General features: G+C 40.3%; 1 protein-coding gene across 2 annotated transcripts in view; it reads left to right on the top strand.

Moving 5' to 3' along the window:
• Positions 1-400: 400 nt before the first annotated feature.
• LOC106590432 (5'-AMP-activated protein kinase subunit gamma-2) overlaps positions 401-17,720 on the top strand; it is a 214,014-nt gene continuing 196,694 nt past the window's right edge. The window contains exons 1-2 of one of the 2 annotated variants that reach the window (XM_014181470.3): positions 401-1,081; positions 17,288-17,359. In XM_014181470.3, coding sequence (XP_014036945.2) covers positions 998-1,081; positions 17,288-17,359 — 156 coding nt within the window. In that variant the 5' untranslated portion in view covers positions 401-997. Of the gene's footprint in view, positions 1,082-11,887; positions 12,574-17,287; positions 17,360-17,720 lie in introns of those variants that run through there. The other variant, XM_014181471.3, reaches the window with a different exon arrangement.

The raw sequence follows: 17,720 nt of genomic DNA, 5'->3' as shown, positions 1-17,720 counted from the left end.
TTCCTATTCATGAATTGAGTTTGAGTTTCGAACAGGCCTGTCCGACCAAACCAGTTAAGATGAGGAAGATGTGACAAGGAGAAGAAGCCACTTTCTACTGTTGATATGGGCCCCATGTATTCCAAATTGGATACCACGAAATTGGGGAGAAAAAGGGGTAAAAAAAATATATCAAGTGTAGTATTCCATTAAGACCACAAGGTGGCCAGATCGGAGAGACCTGGGACTTTGATTATGATGATGACTGCAGATCTTGAGAGTGAACTGTAGGGCCGCCATATGTTGGCCATTGTAGAAGGATTGTGAACAGAATCAGTCTAAAGCTTATTAGCTGGTGAATATGATGGTGTACGTCAAGAAAATAGAATACTTACACTTTTACTCAATTATAGGTCAGTCGCTTCCTCATGCTGCTGCCACAACGTAAACACAGCCATGTGACAATTCGGAGCTGCGCGCAAAGCTTGACGCACCCACTGGCACTGGTCCCACGATGAGCCCGAGCTGGTACAAGTGCCACTGGCCAACCAACGTGCATGCGTACTTGTCTCTCCACTCTGAAGCGTGAACCCATCAAATCCTTTCTGGGAACGTCCGTATTTGCATGATAATACGATCGTCCTTGTTTCAATTGTGGATTTACTCTTGCAGTTTGTTGTCGTTTGAAATATCAGCGCGTGTAATAAGCCACCCAGAAGGGAAGGTTTGGCTACATTTTATGCCAAGTGAATCGCATTCTGCGCGGTGTATTTTTTTGTCAGGTCTGGTATATCCGATCTCAAGCCGATAACTTTCATCAACACACGAGTTGAGTGGAGGAGCACATTAATGCCATAAGGACATCTGTCAGAATCCGAATAATGTTTTTGCAGTGATTGTTTTGGTATCGTTTACCACACTTCCACTGTTGCCAGTCTATCTAGCACGAGAGTAGCCAAAGTAACGCTTTTAAAAAACGATTGAATGAGTCCAGTTGTTTAGAGAATTCTAGAAAAATATGGGAAGCACGGCAAATGACTCCAAGAAGAGAGATGTGAAGAAGACACCTAGAAAGAAGAGGACGCTTCGATTGAACATGCCCGTAAGTTTTTTGCCTTCAGACATATTAATTGGGGCGAAATGATAGCCTATTTACTATTTATGTTCGCTCTGCTCTGAAGTTGGGCTTGTAGCCTACACGTGGGCGGGGTTGTGGTATGTGTTTCCTTCAGTGAAAGATACTGTTGCAACATTTTTTTGTTCTCCATAGTGTTTCTTTTGAATGTGTATACAATATATCCGCGGTAAAGAATGCCTGGCTCGGAATCTGTTGCATACGCCATGCAGAAAATAGAGTAACACAACACACATGCTTAGTTGTCTCCATATTTATGGGGTTAGCCCAATTGTTTGCGTTGAGATTCCTGTCTTCTTCATGCTGAGTGTAGGTTACATTTTATGAACCATATTCAATTTATGTTAAGTCCATGACAAGAAATTTACATTTTACAGCATGCACAAAGCCTTTGTTTCTTTTCAGAGACATTATAATAATATATTTTCAGGACCATTATAATAATAATATTAAATGTATAGCCATCGTGACATAACTCGGTAGTAGTATTTTCAGAGCTTCCTCTTCGGCTGTAGGGAGAGAGAATGTAACATCTGTATTCAGTTTGAGGTCATCGTGAGTCATTCCTTGTCAGTATGATATCAGCTAGACCAAAAGCACTGCACATATATCCTGTAATTACACGTTTACTGCTGATGTGACCGGTGACAATAGTTAGTAGAGATACTAGGGATCATGCCTCATGATGTGAATACTAATAGGCAATCGATATCATTACTCACATATTCATGTGCACACACAGACACATACATTTACTTATGTGGAGATGTATGCTGTCATTATTGTCAGTGATATTGCTGTTATGCAAAATCCCAGCCCTTGAGAAGAGGGATGACCTTCAAATCAGTGATGCTGATGTTAAGGCAAATTCACATCATGGAACATTCTGTGATTTAGGGCCCTTCCTCATGGATCTCCAAGCTCACAATGTGTTATAAAGGAAGTGGTCACAGACAGTTTATAACCAATGACCTGCTGGGCATCCATCTGCACTCCCTCAACAAGATGGTGTTTTATTTTTGGAGCAAAAGAGCAGAAGGACCTGATTCCAAATTGACAAGGCTCTACTCTTTCTGCCCTTGTGGCCTGCTTCTCTGTGATCTGAAATGGTTGTCCTTGTAGAACTACAGTGTAATTAATGTACAGTAGATCACTTCATCTCTACATTTTGTATACAAAGCTCTGCTGCACAAGCTTCCAACGTATCTCACTTCTCTATTAAAGTAGAAAAATACGGGCACCAAACCCGCTCACAGGGTTGGTTAACTCTTGAGGTCCTTCGTGTCTCTACCAACCTAAGGAAATCAGCCTTCAACTTGAACACGCCCCATGTTTAGAATAATTTACAAAACTCTTACATCTTGAACCCCTGGTGCCAATAGGTCAGTTTAGAACACGGATGAGGGATGAATTCACTGAGGTTTGCAAGTGTTGTGGGTGATTGTGGTGGTTTATTAGTGTTGTGGGTGATTGTGGTGGTTTATTAGTGTTGTGGGTGATTGTGGTGGTTTATTAGTGTTGTGGTTGATTGTGGTGGGTTATTAGTGTTGTGGTTGATTGTGGTGGTTTATTATTGTTGTGGTTGATTGTGGTGGTTTATTATTGTTGTGGTTGATTGTGGTGGGTTATTAGTGTTGTGGTTGATTGTGGTGGTTTATTAGTGTTGTGGTTGATTGTGGTGGTTTATTAGTGTTGTGGGTGATTGTGGTGGGTTATTATTGTTGTGGGTGATTGTGGTGGGTTATTATTGTTGTGGTTGATTGTGGTGGGTTATTAGTGTTATGGTTGATTGTGGTGGGTTATTATTGTTGTGGTTGATTGTGGTGGTTTATTAGTGTTATGGTTGATTGTGGTGGGTTATTAGTAGAGGTTGACCGATTAATCGGAATGGCCGATTAATTAGGGCCGATTTCAAGTTTTCATAACAATCGGTAATCGGTATTTTTGGACACCGATTTGCCGATTTTAAAAATGTATTTATTTATTTATTTTTACACCTTTTATTTAACTAGGCAAGTCAGTTAAGAACACATTCTTATTTTCAATGACGGCCTAGGAACAGTGGGTTAACTGCCCTGTTCAGGCGCAGAACGACAGATTTTTACCTTGTCAGCTCTGAGATTCAATCTTGCAACCTTACGGTTAACTAGTCCAACGCTCTAACCACCTGCTTTACATTGCACTCCACGAGGAGCCTGCCTGTTATGCGAATGCAGTAAGAAGCCAAGGTAAGTTGCTAGCTATCATTAAACTTATCTTATAAAAAACAATCAATCAATCAATCATAATCACTAGTTAACTACACATGGTTGATGATATTACTAGGTTATCTAGCCTGTCCTGCGTTGCATATAATCGATGCGGTGCGCATTCGCAAAAAAGGACTGTCATTGCTCCAACGTGTACCTAACCATAAACATCAATGTCTTTCTTAAAATCAATACACAAGTATATATTTTTAAACCTTCATATTTAGTTAATATTGCCTGCTAACATGAATTTCTTTTAACTAGGGAAAATGTGTCTTGCAACAGAGTCAGGGTATATGCAACATTTTGGGCCGCCTGGCTCGTTGCGAACTGTGTGAAGACTATTTCTTCCTAACAAAGACAGCCAACTTCGCCAAATGGGGGATGATTTAACAAAAGCGCATTTGCAAAAAAATCACAATCGTTGCACGACTGTACCTAACCATAAACATCAATGCCTTTCTTAAAATCAATACACAGAAGTATATATTTTTAAACCTGCATATTTAGCTAAAAGAAATCCAGGTTAGCAGGCAATATTAACCAGGTGAAATTGTGTCACTTCTCTTGCGTTCATTGCACGCAGAGTCAGGGTATATGCAACAGTTTGGGCCGCCTGGCTCGTTGCGAACCAATTTGCCAGAATTTTACGTAATTATGACATAACATTGAAGGTTGTGCAATGTAACAGGAATATTTAGACTTAGGGATGCCACCCGTTAGATAAAATATGGAACGGTTCCGTATTTCACTGAAAGAATAAACGTTTTGTTTTCGAGATGATAGTTTCCGGATTCTACCATATTAATGACCTAAGGCTTGTATTTCTGTGTGTTTATTATATTATAATTAAGTCTATGATTTGATATTTGATAGAGCAGTCTGACTGAGCGGTGGTAGGCACCAGCATGCTCGTAAGCATTCATTCAAACAGCACTTTCGTGCGTTTTGCCAGCAGCTCTTCGCAATGCTTCAAGCATTGCGCTGTTCAAGCATTGCGCTGTTCAACTCCCAAGATGAGGCTGGTGTAACCGATGTGAAATGACTAGCTAGTTAGCGGGGTGCGCGCAAATAGCGTTTCAAACGTCACTCGCTCTGAGACTTGGAGTAGTTGTTTCCCTTCCTCTACATGGGTAACGCTGCTTCGAGGGTGACTGTTGTCGATGTCTTCCTGGTTCGAGCCCAGGCAGGAGCGAGGAGAGGGACGGAAGCTATACTGTTACACTGGCAATACTAAAGTGCCTATAAGAACATCCAATAGTCAAAGGTATATGAAATACAAATCGTATAGAGAGAAATAGTCCTATAATTCCTATAATAACTACAACCTAAAACTTACTTGGGAATATTGAAGACTAATGTTAAAAGGAACCACCAGCTTTCATATGTTCTCATGTTCTGAGCAAGGAACTTAAACCTTAGCTTTTTTACATGGCACATATTGCACTTTTACTATCTTCTCCAACACATTGTTTTGCATTATTTAAACCAAATTGAACATGTTTCATAATTTTTTGGAGGCTAAATTGATTTTATTGATGTATTATATTAAGTTAAAATAAGTGTTCATTCAGTATTGTTGTAATTGTCATTATTACATTTTTTTTTTTAAGTAAAAAATTGGCCGATTAATCGGTATCGGGGGTTTTTGGTCCTCCAATAATCAGTATCGGTATTGGCGTTGAAAAATCATAATCAGTCGACCTCTAGTTATTAGTATTGTGGTGGGTTATTAGTGTTGTGGTTGATTGTGGTGGGTTATTAGTGTTGTGGTTGATTGTGGTGGGTTATTAGTGTTGTGGTTGATTGTGGTTTGTTATTAGTGTTGTGGTTGATTGTGGTGGGTTATTAGTGTTGTGGTTGATTGTGGTGGGTTATTAGTGTTGTGGTTGATTGTGGTTGGTTATTAGTGTTGTGGTTGATTGTGGTTGGTTATTAGTGTTGTGGTTGATTGTGGTGGGTTATTAGTGTTGTGGTTGATTGTGGTGGGTTATTAGTGTTGTGGTTGATTGTGGTGGGTTATTAGTGTTGTGGTTGATTGTGGTGGGTTATTAGTGTTGTGGTTGATTGTGGTGGGTTATTAGTGTTGTGGTTGATTGTGGTGGGTTATTAGTGTTGTGGTTGATTGTGGTGGGTTATTAGTGTTGTGGTTGATTGTGGTTGGTTATTAGTGTTGTGGTTGATTGTGGTGGGTTATTAGTGTTGTGGTTGATTGTGGTGGGTTATTTGTGTTATTGCTGTATCCTGCGGTACATTTCTTTTCTGTTTTATTGATTTATTGAATTATGTTTGAGAGTTGTTTGTTCTCAGTACACCATTGCAAATGAGACTATGGTCTCAATTGGGCTCCCCTGAATAAATAATAACTATAGTAATGGTGTACCAAGATCACTAGAGAGCTACTTAGATGGGGGGAAGAGGGCTTTATTGGATTAGGGAAGAGAGCTTGGCATTAATCCATATTCTTCAGCTCTTCTTCTTGTTAGGTTGTTTCTGGACAGGGCCTATATGTGCCCCAGATCACTGACCTTTTCCATACCCTTCAGACGAGTTCTACAGGTACTTGTGATGTTTTTACCTGATGTCCAAGGACTGTCACACCTGGTAGTGATACGGAAAAGTCATAGAATTCAGAATTCATTGGTCAGGAATATGATGCTCGATTATTATTGGTGATGACAATAGATGTTCCCACCATTTGAATCTATCTTATCTTCCTTTGTGCCACCATGCTATTTCTATGACATGCCAAGATAAAAGTACGAAAACAAATGCCCTACATTTGTGCAAACGGTAAGAAGCTTTTCCCTGTTCTCATAGACATGGGAAATGGTTTCCTTTTGTGTTTATCGTTGAATAACAACAAAAAAACTCAATTTGAATAGGTCTGCCTGCGTATCCCCTCTTCCATACGTGTAGGTCTACTTATAATGTCCAACTGGAGTGCAGTATGTTGACCAAACAAATGCAGTAGTGATGATTTTCAGAAGTTACACACTGATTTGTGTGATTCACTGTTACGTTAGATTGCCTCATATTGACTCGGATGCCGTTAAGCCTGCGTGACACAAAAGACAAGGTCACTCTTGGGTTTATGTCAGTTCTATAGTGTAGGCGTAAAGAATTCCCCTCTCTCTCTATCATGTGCAATGCTGGGCAATGGGTTTTATACGTGACACCAGACATGCTTAGGAGACAGTGGATCACCATACCTCCTTACAACTAGTGATAGTAATCTGATTTGTATTTTATCCATACAGCTATTTTTGAAATACCACTGGCACATACATTTAGCTTACAACATATCTGAGGTATGTTTTCTTAATTTGCAGGGTTATGCTTATGTGGTTTGTGACTGTGCTGGGTGGATATGGTATGGCTCGGTTAGGAGGGGAAGCAGTGACATGTCTTACAATGGAACATGTTGGCAACGTTTACTCTCTTTGTTTTCAGCTGCTGGTGATTTTTTTAAGCTAGGAGCAGACAGAGAAAGGGTTCTATTTCTTATTAATTGTGATGATAATAGTATTGATCAGGCTTTGCACAGTGCTGTTGTATTTTTGGAGTGAAGTAGTTGTTTGGTAGGAGCATGGGTTATCTCCAATGCTGGGTTGGTCAATATTTAGGCTACTATTGACAGACTGATAATGCAAGCCATGTGAATCGGATGCAAATTTCAGGAGACTCCCATTTTACATTTTGTCTGGATGAAAATGTAGATGTGCATTTCACCTTTTGCTCCTTTTTACATGTTTTCGTTATCCTATTGAAAGGAAGAAACTTGTTCTAATAGAATGAATGCATGTACACATTTACTTCTCTGATCATACAATTCTCTGTCATAGAGTATAAGAGTACATATCAAAAGTATGTTGAAAAATAGATACATGGCTGTATACGTACATATACGCTCCCCATGGACAATGAGTCCACAATGGACCATGGTGACAATAATCACCTCTCTTTTGTTGTATTGTGTCTTGACAATAGGCCGCTGCAGTGTTTATGGCCCTGCCTCTGTGCAAATACTTGTGTACATTTGGAACGGTGTGATGTTGATTCCGTGTTGTTGTTGGGTTAATTTGCATTGGAAAACATTTGACTGCACAAAATACTTTAGTTTTTTTAAAGTATTTTTTTTAAAGGGGTGTGTGACGAATCCTTTTGTAAAGAGACATTTGAAGGTCAGGGACTCTCGCCAGACCAATCACGCGCCCGCTGAAGTTCACAAAGCGAGGGATGGCGTTCAATTACAATTGATAATGAATATATATTGTACTGAAAGGCTGTAGGCTATTTTGTAATCCAAGGTCTTGTTTTTCAATACCCGCTGGTATTCCTGTCAGTTCCATTATAACCAACACAGTGAGGTATGTATGTGTGGCAGATGACGCAGGGGGCTTATCTGCAACTTCCTCTTCCTCTGTCTGTGTGCGGAAGAGGAAATGTGTTTGTCTGTATTGATAGACTTTACGGAAAGATGGACTAGTTTTTTTTTCTTCTTCCAGATGTTAGCAATTTCGTACATGTATATTAGTTTCTCATTGTGTTTTGGAGCTATCATTTCTAGTTTGAGGTATCTTATTAACGTAATGTGCTTGAATGTATTTTTTTTATGGGTCTGCCAACTAATTGGTAGTTTAGTCAGTTAAGGTAGCATTAATGCATTGGTTACTTGCATGATAATAGCATGTCTTTACAGGATGCAATTAAATAAGATGTCATATGGAGGAAACTGAGAACTATGGATTAGACAATTATGGCCTATTTGAGTAATGGGAAATATTATTGTATGTTCACATGTTGTAGAGGATCAAACCAAGGTCAAGGTTGTGCCATTTATACTTAGCCTGGGGAATTCAACCTGAAATCCCAATGGAGATACATGCATCTTGTTAGAATGTTCCATTTGTCCTGGACAAAGATTCCCATGTAACTACACATCATGAGGTACAGTGATGCTATTGGGGCAAAAAAGTTACAATGTATCATATTATGGGCTCCCGAGTGGCACAGCGGTCTAAGGCACTGCATCTCAGTGCAAGATGCGTCACTATAGTACCTGGTTTTAATCCAGGCTGTATCACATCCGGCCATGATTGGGAGTCCCATAGGGGGCACACAATTGGCACAGTGTCGTCCGGGTTTGGCCGGAGTAGGCTGTCATTGTAAATGAGAATTTGTCCTTAACTGACTTGCCTAGTTAAATAAAAAATGATGTGACCAATTTAGATATGTGTATGTCTTTCGTTTCACTAGTGTGTAAATATATATTTATGATGGCTGTAATACATTAGTTCAATAAATACTTTATACAGTGGTGAGACATTTTGATAATCGATAATGCCGTGTCTTATACAATGCCTGGTTAATGCTTGTTGGGTAAAGGATACCTGCACATTAGTTGTCTGACAAAAACTCGGTCAGTAAGTGCTGAATTGTCTTGCTTTCAACAAATGCTCAGGTTTTCAGTGATAAAATATGCATTGCCATAAAAATAGATCTAGTTTTATGCGTGTATGCCAGTTAAAATCATGTAGGGTCAAAGTAAGGTCAATGGGGGTGATAATAACACATGGCAGCTTTTCCTTGTGTTTAATCAAAAACAGTATTTTGGAGAATACATCTGTGATGACATTATTGTTTCTTTGCTATGGGGTTTGGCTTGGGGGAAAGGGGTCATCCTCTGACTACATAAAAAATGTCAGATTGGAACCAAGTCAAAATCTTAGGGTAATATTCTTCTGTTCCACAGAATGTGCTCTTTGAATTTGCTAATCTCCAGAACATTCAGATATAGATCTACATCCTACACAGTGTTTCACAGTTGTAAAGCCCAAAGTTATGGAAACACTGAGATGATGATACAAATTCTGCTTGAGGAACAAGTGTTGAGAAAGCTACTATAGGAGGAGCATTGGAGTCTCTGCCTGATTTTGAATTTTCCTCAGAACAACATCCGAAACAGAACAGTGGGTTCATCATAGAATATCTGTGGACTTTGATACAGTGTGGTGTGATTGACTAAGGGTTTAAAATACTTTTGAAGAATTCGAGGCGAGGTTAGTTCAGCTTAAACTGTTTGGAGGTTAAACAAGCGGCGTCTATTAATAGCTTTTACCCACAATAAACAAAGGTGGCGGTTTGAACTTGAAGGGCTTGACGGACAAAATGCACTGCCCACAGCACAGTCTGCTTTTTCTTATCAATGTCTTCCAAACTGGCAAGTGAGTTAGTATTCAAAGAAGGAGCCTCTTTCTCGGAGAATGACCCATCTAGGCTGGCAAATGAAAGGGTTTGTTAAAAAAAACATAGGAACTCAGAAGAATAGAGTCGGGGCATAATTGAAACCAATGATGGAATGGGATTGAAGCAATTATTTTAAATGAAGACATTTCCCCTTCAATAACTACAGCTCATGAACATAATGTGGGTTGTGTGTTTTTCAAAGCACTCGACCGATTTTGATTTCATCCACCAAAACAGTATGAAAGCATCCATAAAGTCTTCATAAGCCCTACATAGATGTTTCACAAATGATTCATAAGTACATTCATACTTTATAAAGGGTGATATAAAAGGTCCTTATTTACCAAATAGGGTTTGGCTGATTGTATATGATTAAATCCAATATCATGATATTTGACTATGACAATATATTGTGAAGTGCAAGACGATATATCGTGATGTTCAAGACTACTATTTGAACTTTACAACTTTAGGCTGTATCAATATGTTGAAAATTAAGTCTAAATGAATTAACTAAGCTTTATGTTTTTCGTCATACTAAGATTATTTAATGAGAATGTGACAATATTACAGTAAATAAGCACAAATTGCACTGTTTGGAGTGATCTAGTCATTACCGGTGCAGAATGATTATATCGGATATCACGATATTTGGAGTAGCATATCTCAGAAGAGGTCTCCCAAATATCACCCAACCCTATAAAGCCAAATGTGGCCTTACCCTATTCTCAACCTTAGGCGTAATTAAAAACGCATGTTTAGTTTCAAGTGGGACCATTATTTTACAGTAACTGTCATGCCTGTGAATTGTTGTTGTTCGTTCATGCCACAGATTATCCATTATATTGACCAGATACTCAGGTGGCAACTCGAACAATGAAAATAAATGTCTTAAAAATGGAAGGCAGTCGGGAGGAGGCAAGAACAGGTGGGACTATTCTTGCCTCTTCCTCTCTGACTGGGCGTATCAAGCATGGCCAGAGAGGAAGAGGTGACGCGAGCGGGGTCACTAGGCCCAAAATCTGTCGTCTCCAGCAGGTGGCTTCTTATTTCACCAAGCAAGGGGCTCACCAAGCAAGGAGTTTTTGTATGGAGGTCAATGAGAGTGTTGAATTTGGTTAACAAAAAATGCAATGGCTTATTTGCTATGTGTGACTTTTTTGATCAACTAGAAGTTTCGCTATGCTTAGATTGTTACGAGTGGACTGATATAAGTAGGACACGTGTTGTGCCTGTTGTTCACACGTGTATCTGCCGTCTCATTGGCTAAAATGCTCCCACCTGATCTTGCCTCCTCCATATTGCCTTCCATTTTTGAATACATGTATTTTCATTGTTAGAGCTGCCAATAGAGTATCTGGTCAATATAATGGATAATCTGTGGCATGAAAGAACATTAAGAATCTGATGATGATTGACAGACACTGCTCCTCCTACCTCTGTAACCGTGCATTCCTCATAATGAAAAGCTCAACTCTCAAATTGAAGAGAGACATCACAACATGGAAACGCTGACTCCAAATAGAAGCCCCATAGCTTGAATGTGATCTGCGCCTCCACATAATTGCCATTACTCAATGCCAGCATTGCAATTTTGATATTCGAGGTGTATTTGTTATTTTCTTTCTAGACATAGCCCATTACTTGCACCAACATTTCATGATATAATGTGTGAATTCTATAGCTTAATTTTGAATTAAAAAAGCATGGGGTCATTGCCCACCGTGTTCCTGTTGTTCAGTCGCCGGGATCGGCTCGATAAAGCGTCCGCATGCTTCACAGCCGAAACAGTTCAGAAGAGTTTGTGCATATATTATGATGACTTTTTGTTAGTTTTGGACTTCAATTAGTTGTTTTTTTCGGCTGTTCGGGCACACTGCAATTTTTATAGAGGCAAGCCGAAGTTCAGAGCCGAAGTCTACGCCCCTTCGTCTTTAAGAAATACTGCACCAAACATCTTAGATGTAAAATTGCGCGACTAAGATGTACTCAGTAAAAATGTCAAGATTAATGATAGATTTCTTGAGTTATTTTTAATTAATTCTGACTATTTTGAGGAAATGTATACTGGCTACGGTGTTTCAAAATGGACAAACAGTACTATTGCTGCTTTTTTCTCGTTTTTCAAGCGGAGTTTTTTTTAAGGGAGCATGTGAGCACACTCATTCGGTTCAGCTGAACAGAAGCATGCTGACGCCTTAACAACAGCCACACTATACGATAAAGGCTCAACATTTCTGCCACTGGCAAAACCTTCTCAGAGCCTACGACTGCACGTAGTGGTACTTCATCGGCAGATCTAGACCCTGTCACACTGAACGAGCCAAGACGTCCGACAATTGTTTGCAGACCTAAGAATTTGCCCACAATGTAAAATTAGTCTGGGACTGCAAAATTGAGGCATTAGACGGTTACAATCGTACAGTCTGCGGGCCTTAGCCAGTTATCCGTTAGCGGAGTCATCCAACTACACTCAACCGTAGAGAAGAGTAGGACAGAGGAACAGGGATTGATGGAGGAGGGGGGGTGAGGAGGACTAAGATCCTTCTTTATCTCTCTCCCCTATGAGGTTCATCAAATAGGATTTGTAAGCGCTTGAGGCAGCACTTTTGTTGACTATCTCATTACAGCATAGCTCATTATGCAACACTGGACTAGCCTTGCGCTCAGGGAAAGGCTACTGTTTAGGCAGCTAGACTTTGAGTTGTGATTTTTAGAGCTCAAACAGATTAGCATCACTGGCGATTGGTTTTTCTCTCAATACCGAAAGGCAGGTTTTTTTCCCAGACTGCTTTTCAAGGCTGGAGGAGGAAGGTCAAAGTGAGCTCCGATCTTGGGGGAAGGAGGTTTTTCTCCACTTGTCATTCTCTTGCCTGCACGTAGATAAGAACACGCAGTGGTTCAGAAACATATGCACGGCAGAGGGGATTTTGCTGGTTGTTCTGCACTTTGGGAGTAAAGGTAAATTAAAAAGTGTGTGAGTGTTGGACTGGAGTTGGGTTTGTGTTCTAAACTGAAGACATGCAAAGAGGAGATGGTGATTGGAATGAGAAGAGACATCAAAGTCCTGTGGGGAATATTTGTTACAAGGTTCTATTTGTTACTTGCTCAGAATATGTAGTAGCTGGATCCACTGTAGTAGCTGGATCCAATGATGCAATTTTCCATTCATTTCAATACGTATAATTGTTTCTCCCACTATGTTGTAAACCAGGGGTGGGGAATATTGCCCTACAAGGGCAGGTTTAAGTGCAGGCTTTTGTTCCAACAAAACAGTAACACAGCTGATCCCAGGGTCTACAGATGGAAATATTTACAGAAATGTTGATTGATGCACATTGTCAATTTTACATGACATTTCTCTAATCAATGTCTTGGTTAAAGACGGTGAGTAGTTGATTAGTAGAAGTGGAATGAAAACACAAAAACACTGATTCCCAGGGTATTTAAAAAAAAATGTTTAAGTTGCATTATCTACAATCCTTTAATTGTGAAGGTATTTTTAAATAAGCATGTGATACAAAGTGCAAAATAATAAAATCCGGACTAAGAACTATGTTAATGCATTTATTATCAGTGTGTAGACTTTTAGGAAAACTAAGTGCACCGTGTACAATTCAAGCCTTTCCCAGATTTCATGTGGCCTTCAGCGGAGTGGTCTAACTTGGAATTGTATCTTGGGCTGTCCTATTTCTGTTTTAAGAGTGTGTACTGTAGACCGCAGACAACAAGAGGGGGTCTGGCACAGGCATCACGGTTCAACTGACAAACACTGTCTCTAGATTTGAGATAAAGATGAGGTGGGACCTTGAATGAGTTCAAGGTCAACCAATCTGGACCAGCTGGGAACAGCATGTCGTGTGGTTAAGATCGCCTGGTCCCTAGTCTGTTTGGGCTGTATTGCAAACTGTTTATGACCCTGGACCACTCTGGCAAGACAGCACAAATAGATCTGTGATCAGGCTAGGGTTAAGATGCACACACTCCAGATATGGTACAGTGGCCTTGTGTGTGTGTGTGATACACATTTTCATTTGTTTAATTTTGGATGGACTTCTTAGCAGAGATACTTGAAAAAAATATATGGTTAGAGGGGATTGGGGGGGAGAGGGAGTGAGGGGGATTGGAGTAAGAATGAGACAGAAGTGAACAGTAGGATGACAGAGGATGTTTCCCAATATGTTGAATTGATTCAATTCCTCATTATCCTTTCTGTAATAACCACTAATAGATTAAAGTACCTTGTCGATTCCATATTTTTATATTCTTTCTAGCCCTTTCCGATTAGTGGAGGAAGGAATCATGCCAACTAGGGTAGGAAATGATTAAAGACTTTTGGGATGTGGCCAGAGAGCCACTAGCACTGAAGTTCATCTTTTTGGCTGTGATGTCACTGAAACTAAGGATCTGTAGGATTTATGAGGTCATCATTCATTTGTGGCTGTCATCATTGATGCGATTGGGTAAGGGGCTGGCCTTCATTTGTGCACATGGTTGGTTCACTCAAGATTGGACCTGTCAGTCAGTTGTCATCGGCAACAAGGAGGGATTTGTATTTAGGAAAGATTTATTCTCCTGACACAATTCTAACCATTGAGTGGTAAGAATGTTTCTCAAGTCCTACAGTGCATTCGGAAAGTATTCAGACCCCTTGACTTTTTCCACATTTTGTTTTGTTACAGCCGTATTCTAAAATTGATTACATTGTTTTCCCCCCTCATTAATCTACACACAATACCACATAATAATAAAGCAAAAACAGGTTTTTAGACATTTTTGCAAATGTATTAAAAATAAAAACGGAAATATCACATTTACAGAAGTATTCAGACCCTTTACTCAGTACTTTGTTGAAGCAGTACTTTGTTGAATCCTCTCAAGCTCTGTCAGGTTGGATAGGGAGCGTTGCTGAGAGTCCTTTAGGTGCCTTTAGGAAAACATAGAGCGGGCTGTCTTTTACTGAGGAGTGGCTTCCATCTGGCCACTACCATAAAGGCTTGATTGGCTGCAGATATGGTTGTCCTTCTGGAAGGTTCTCCCATCTCCACAGAGGAACTCTGGAGCTTTGTCAGAGTGACCATCGGGTTCTTGGTCACCTCCCTGACCAAAGCCCTTCTCCACCAATTACTCAGTTTGGCCGGGCTGCCAGGTCTATTAAGAGTCTTGGTGGTTCCAAACTTCTTCCATTTAAGAATGATGGAGGCCACTGTGTTCTTGGGGACCTTCAATGCTGCAGAAATGTTTTGGTACCCTTCCCCATATCTGTTCCTCGACACAATCCTGTCTCGGAGCTCTACGGACAATTCCTTCAACCTCATGGCTTGGTTTGTGCTCTGACATGCACTGTCAACAGTGGGACCTTATATAGACAGCTGAGTGCCTTTCCAAATCATGTCCAATCAATTTAATTTATCACAGGTGGACTCCAATCAAGTTGTAGAAACATCTCAAGGATGATCAATGGAAACAGGATGACCCCGAGCTCAATTTCGAGTCTCATAGCAAAGGGTCTGAATACTTGTGTAGTCATAGCTTTGTCATTATGGGGTATTGTGTGTAGATTGATGAAGAGGTTGTAACGTAACAAAATGTGGAGAAAGGGAAGGGGTCTGAATACTTTCCGAATGCACTGTATAGACTGAACAAAAATATAAACACAACATGCAACACTTTCAAAGATTTTACTGAGTGACAGTTCATATAAGGAAATATGTCAATTTAAATAAATTCATTAGGCCCTAATCTATGGATTTCACATGACTGGGAATACAGATACTATATGCATCTGTTGGTCACAGATACCTTGTATGGGCGTGGATCAGAAAACCAGTCAGTATTTGGTGTGACCACCATTTGCCTCATGTTGTGCGACACATCTCCTTTGCATAGACTTGATCCGGCTGTTGATTGAATGTTGTCCCACTCCTCTTCAATGGCTGTGAAAAGTTACTGGATATTGGTGGGTACTGGAACACACTGTTGTACACGTCGATCCAGAGCATCCCAAACATGTTCAATGGGTGACATGTCTGGTGAGTATGCAGTTGTGTTCGCTGTCCATAGCTTATGCCTCCCCATACCATAACCCCACCACCAACATGGGGCACTCTGTTCACAACATTGACATCAGAAAACCGCTTGCCCACACGATGCCATACACACTGTCTGCCATCTGCCCGGTACAGTTGGAGACGGCTTATGGTAGAGAAATGAAAATGAATTTATCTGGCAACAGCTCTGATGGATATTGCATCCAATTGCATGCTCCCTGAACTTAAGACATCTATGGTATTGTGTTGTGTGACCAAACTGCACATTTTAGAGTGGCCTTTTATTGTCACCAGCACAAGGTCCACCTGTGTAATGATCATGCTGTTTAATCATCTTCTTGATATGCCACACCTGTCAGGTGGATGGATTATCTTGGCAAAGGAGAAATGCTCACTGAAAGGATGTAAAGAAATGTGTGAACAACATTTCAGAGAAATAAGCTTTGTGTGTGTATGGAACATTTCTGGGAGCTTGGGATCACGACAGGTTGTGTTCATATTTTTGTTCAGTGTACAAGGGGTACCAGTACAGAGTCACTGTGCCAGGGTACGAGGTCATTGAGGTAGATATGTACATATAACTAGGAATAACGTGACAGATCGTAAACAGTAGCAGCAGTGTATGTGATGAGTCAATGCAGATAGTCCGGGTAGCTATTTGGTTAACTATTTAACTAACTACTTATCAGTCTTATGGCTTGGTGGTAGAAGTTGTTCAGGGTCCTGTTGGTCCCAGACTTGTTGCATTGGTACCACTTGGCGTACGGTAGCAGAGAGAACAGTCTATGACTTGGACCAACACTTTACATGTTGTGTTTATATTTTTGTTCAGTGTAAATTAACTATTTTTATAAATATAAACCGTTTCTAGTTAGAAGCTGAAATCAATGGCCTTGCTCTTTTTGTCTTGAGGTGTCAATCATTATTCTGGTCCCAGATCTGTGTGTGCTTTCATGCCATCTCCTATGGTCATTGGCGTGACAAAGCTGTACAAACAAATCTGGGACCAGGCTAGCCAAGTTAAAGCTTTCTGGAGAAGTGTTCAAGGCAGGTATTCCTTTTGGACTTGGCAGTGAAAGGAGAGAAGGATAGTTCCATTCGATGGAGTAAAATGATGACGGGTATCAGGAGAAACCATGACAGTTAAGTGGGGGAGAGACGAAAGGCAGTGACTTTCTCATGGAATTGGGTTTCAAAGAACCGGTTTTAACATTGCACATTCAATACATTTTCCTGCCTGCACAAGTATGATAGTGGAGCATGAAAAGTCTTGAGATCAGCATTCTAAAGGTGATTGTTGGAGGTCATTGTCATTAACACAAACAAGATCTTGGGAACTGAGTGTGTGCTTCTAAAGTCAACTCTCTGATTTAGATGATCATAGAGGTTATATTATTAGATACTGTATTATATTAGATTCAGTTTTTATAATGTTATATGCAGTAGATGCTTCTGGAATCAAATGTTATGTTATACAAACGGTGGGAAAAGGATTCTGGCTTTGCTAATAAATTATTTGTGAAGGCAGTGTTTTCTTTGTGGGGGTGGTGGGAGGCGGGGCTGCCACGAGTCCAATACTAATGCCAATGTTTATCTAACACCGGCGTTTTCTCTTTGGTCTACAGGACCTCGGCTCGTTTGCCATGCCCTTCTTGGAGCGAGATGCCGACCATGTGGATAAGGCCGACATACAGAAGGTACAGTGATGTCCCAAGCCCGGCACATCCTAACCACTACCAGTGTGCTCTGGGAAAATATCAATATTTAATATTTTTATATTTTCAGCTGTTGATATCGACTATTGAGAATCCAGCTGTCACGTCCTGACCAGTAAAAGGGTCATTTTGCCTTAGTAGTATGGTCAGGGCGTGGCAGGGTGGTTGTTTTGTGTGTTTTGTGGTTCTAGGGGAATTTGTTCTAGTTTTCTATTTCTATGTGTCGTTTTCCATGTTTGGCCGAGTATGGTTTCCAATCAGAGGCAGGTGACTTTCGTTGTCTCTGATTGGGAGCCATACTTAGGCAGCCTGTTTTCCTTTGGGTTTTGTGGGTGGTTAATTT

Source organism: Salmo salar, chromosome 29 (genome assembly GCF_965601325.2).
Source record: "Salmo salar chromosome 29, fSalSal1, whole genome shotgun sequence".
Taxonomy (NCBI): domain Eukaryota; kingdom Metazoa; phylum Chordata; class Actinopteri; order Salmoniformes; family Salmonidae; genus Salmo; species Salmo salar.
This window is presented reverse-complemented; position numbering and strand designations above follow the sequence as displayed.